General features: G+C 26.5%; 1 protein-coding gene across 1 annotated transcript; it reads right to left on the bottom strand.

Moving 5' to 3' along the window:
• Positions 1-810: 810 nt before the first annotated feature.
• Positions 811-2,983, bottom strand: LOC114416709 (protein LURP-one-related 15-like). The gene is made up of 3 exons (XM_028381688.1): positions 2,578-2,983; positions 1,974-2,201; positions 811-1,229 (listed from the first exon to the last, which is right to left on the bottom strand). Exons 1-3 carry the CDS (start codon positions 2,800-2,802, stop codon positions 1,086-1,088), a joined length of 597 nt encoding a protein of 198 aa, XP_028237489.1. The 5' UTR covers positions 2,803-2,983; the 3' UTR covers positions 811-1,085.
• Positions 2,984-3,242: the final 259 nt, after the last annotated feature.

Genomic DNA, 3,242 nt, shown 5'->3' with positions numbered 1-3,242 from the left:
TCTGAAAATTTAAAAAAACTAACGATGTGAAAAAAGTTTCTCACAGTTGGAGACTTGTGAGGTAGCTCACGCTAGCCTCCACCTTGATTATTAATACTGATTTTTCTTTGAAGAATTCATACCCCAGTTTTATATGAGAGTGATTACAGTTGCTTGTTGAGAGTGATTAAATGAAAAAGTTGCACACTAATTCTATTAATTAGTTGAGGTGGATAATGAAAGAAAATAGTAAAATTTTGGGGGCATAAAAAGATGCTCTATATAAATAAGTTGTTGAGATTATTATTTTTTTATAGAATTTTTTTGTGGTTAAAAGAACAATTAAGTAATAATTTTAAAATGTCACATTTTATTATTTTGAGATTTTAATGGTATATACAGCATAAAATAAAAATGTTATTATAATTTACTCCTCTGTTCTTTGATAATTATTGTTGTAATAGTTTTTTTTATAAGACAGTTAGTAAATAAATAAATGAAAGAGTATAATAATTATATAAAATTATATTTATTATTTTTAATTTATTTATAGTTTATTATGCATCATTAATATTATTAATATTAGTAGAGGTATAAATAAAAAAGAAGTATATTATTTCCTCCTGAACTCGGAAAAAAAATATTTTGTTTCTTGTATTCAAATATTAATAAATTTAACTAATTTCACCTCTACTTAATGATATTATTTTTAAAACACCTTTTATTTAATTATAACTCTATTTTTGATTATTTTTTTAATCATGATAATAAATTCAAATTAAAAATATTTTAAGAATAATTTTATTTTAACTTAAAGTTAATACAATCAAATAATATTAACTAATTTTCTTAATTAATTAAAATCACATTTATTTTCAAATTTTTTTCCTTATACTGTACGTAGGACTGAAGAAGTATACATTAAAACATTACAAGCAAATACACAATGACAAAAAAAAAAAAGTATACAATAAAACATGAGGAATGCTGGCGAGATTCTGTCTCACATTCTCTTATTGGAGTATGTCACAATTTTTGTCTTAATGAACTTTTTGATGATCACAACCAGAGCACCCAGAGGAAGTCACAAACTAAAAGCTCAATAATCATTGATTTTTCATGTCTTTGTTAATTTCGTCAATAATCAGAATCAGTGTCGCTATGAATGCGGAGTCAATATTTGGATACACTGTAACCATGAAATTGTCTTTCCCAAACGCAATGCTTTGAAGAGTGTGCTTCTTATGCATCTGCAATGACATAATATATTGCACTTGAAAAATTAGAATTTGAAAGAACAAATAAGTACTCTTCACTTAAATATAAGTAAAAAACTTACACTCTATCTAAATAAATTTTAATTTCTTTGATCATATTTATTGATATTATTACAAAAATACTCTTTAATTAATTAAGATTTTATTTTCAATAATTTCTTTTATTTTTTATATTAAGTTTGAATAAATGATATGATATTTTAGGAGAAAGTATATTTCTTTAATTCAAATAGGAGAATTAAATTATGTTAACCAACTTTTTTTAATTAACCTAAAGATTAGGTAATTTTGCTTACTTTTATGTCCGGAAAAGTATTATTTTAAAGACAAATTAATTATATTGTCAACTACATGTACTTACTGCTTTATTTTATTTTATTTTTTGTTATGACCTTTGGTCTCTATTATAACGAAGAAGAAAGAATATGACTTGAACTAATTAAGAAAATTAATGAATATCATTTAATTTTGTTAATTCAACTTAGGAAACAAGTTTTCTTCTCAAATTATTCTTGATTAGAACATGATATCAAGAATAAAATTTAATTATTGGAAATAAAATTTTAATTAAATGAATGATATTTTTGAAATGATATCATTAAATATAATAAAATTATTATTTTCTTACAAAATATAATAAAATGAATTGATTTAAATATATGAATTTTTCTTTGCTTGAACTTTATCCAAAATACAGGTAAAGAGCAAAAGTCTCACCTGGGCAACAATGTTCAGAGATTCACCAGCATAAACAACACAAGATCGTTCGAACCAACTTCCTTTCACCTTAAAGTCACATACTTCTTCTTTAGTATTATTGGCTAAGAACACATCTAATTTTGTCTTCAGTTGGAAAAAGGACGATCGCTTCACACTAAAGATCAAATCTTTGGGCTCCGTGCTTCCACCACGGAAAACTTCCCACCGATCATGAGCAGTCATTAACTATATACATAAACAAATTTGAATTGTTTCATAGGATATTTCGAGATCATGATTTATGTACGTAATGTTAAGAAAATAATATATATATATATATATATATATATATATATATATATATATATATATATATATATTATCCACGAAATAACATGAACACAGTTTTAATTATCTATATTCAAGAAAATTAAGCAATATATCCAATCCTAGAAACTATATAAGTTTGTTAATTAATTCATATTCTTCAAATTATCAATTAAAAATTAATCAAAATATCCTCACCGTAAAAAAATTAATTCCTCCCCACCAAAATCACAATATAAAATAGGTTATAAATAATAAGATAAATTAAGAAATATATCTAAATATATGGTCAAACCTTCCGGCGTAGTGTGACGACGGGTTCTCCGGCGGCGTCAAGCAAGACACGGTGGTCATGGAGGGTCATGAGAGAGGCCTTAAGGCTGAAAACAATTTGGCCATTGACATCGGTGACGGTAAAGCTATCAGTTAATGCCAAGACCTTTCTCACAATTGCTAGGTCGACATTATATGGAGCACAATACTTAGGGTTGATGATACCGGAGGGTTGTTGGTTTTGCATGATTGCGAATTGAAGTTTAGCAATTAATTGATGAATTTGGATATTGACTTTTCAATTTCTTGTAAAAGCTTTGTGCACTATGGCTTAATTGTGGGGCGTGTGTATTCTTTGATTGATAGAATGATACTTGAAACTGTTACTATATATATGGGTGAGTTTGGCAAGTGAGATATGAAGTGGTCAATGATCAAGTTTGAAGGAGGATAATAATTAGGTAGAAGGATGACTAGTTCTGGTTGGAAGTTGAAAGTAGCTGTTGGAACTCGTTTTTGAATATATGTATCTTGACGCTTTTAAAGAAGCGCGTGCAACATGGTGTTAGACTATTATACTCTATGACTTTATTATATATGTTGGACTAATTCTTCACATATGAAATAAAGCAACCGAGTAGCGTACGATAGAGACATTGAATTATTTTTTTAAAAGGTTCATGAAAG

Source organism: Glycine soja, chromosome 1 (genome assembly GCF_004193775.1).
Source record: "Glycine soja cultivar W05 chromosome 1, ASM419377v2, whole genome shotgun sequence".
NCBI lineage: Eukaryota > Viridiplantae > Streptophyta > Magnoliopsida > Fabales > Fabaceae > Glycine > Glycine soja.
The sequence above is the reverse complement of the archived record's forward strand: the minus strand, read 5'-3'. Positions and strand labels throughout refer to the sequence as shown.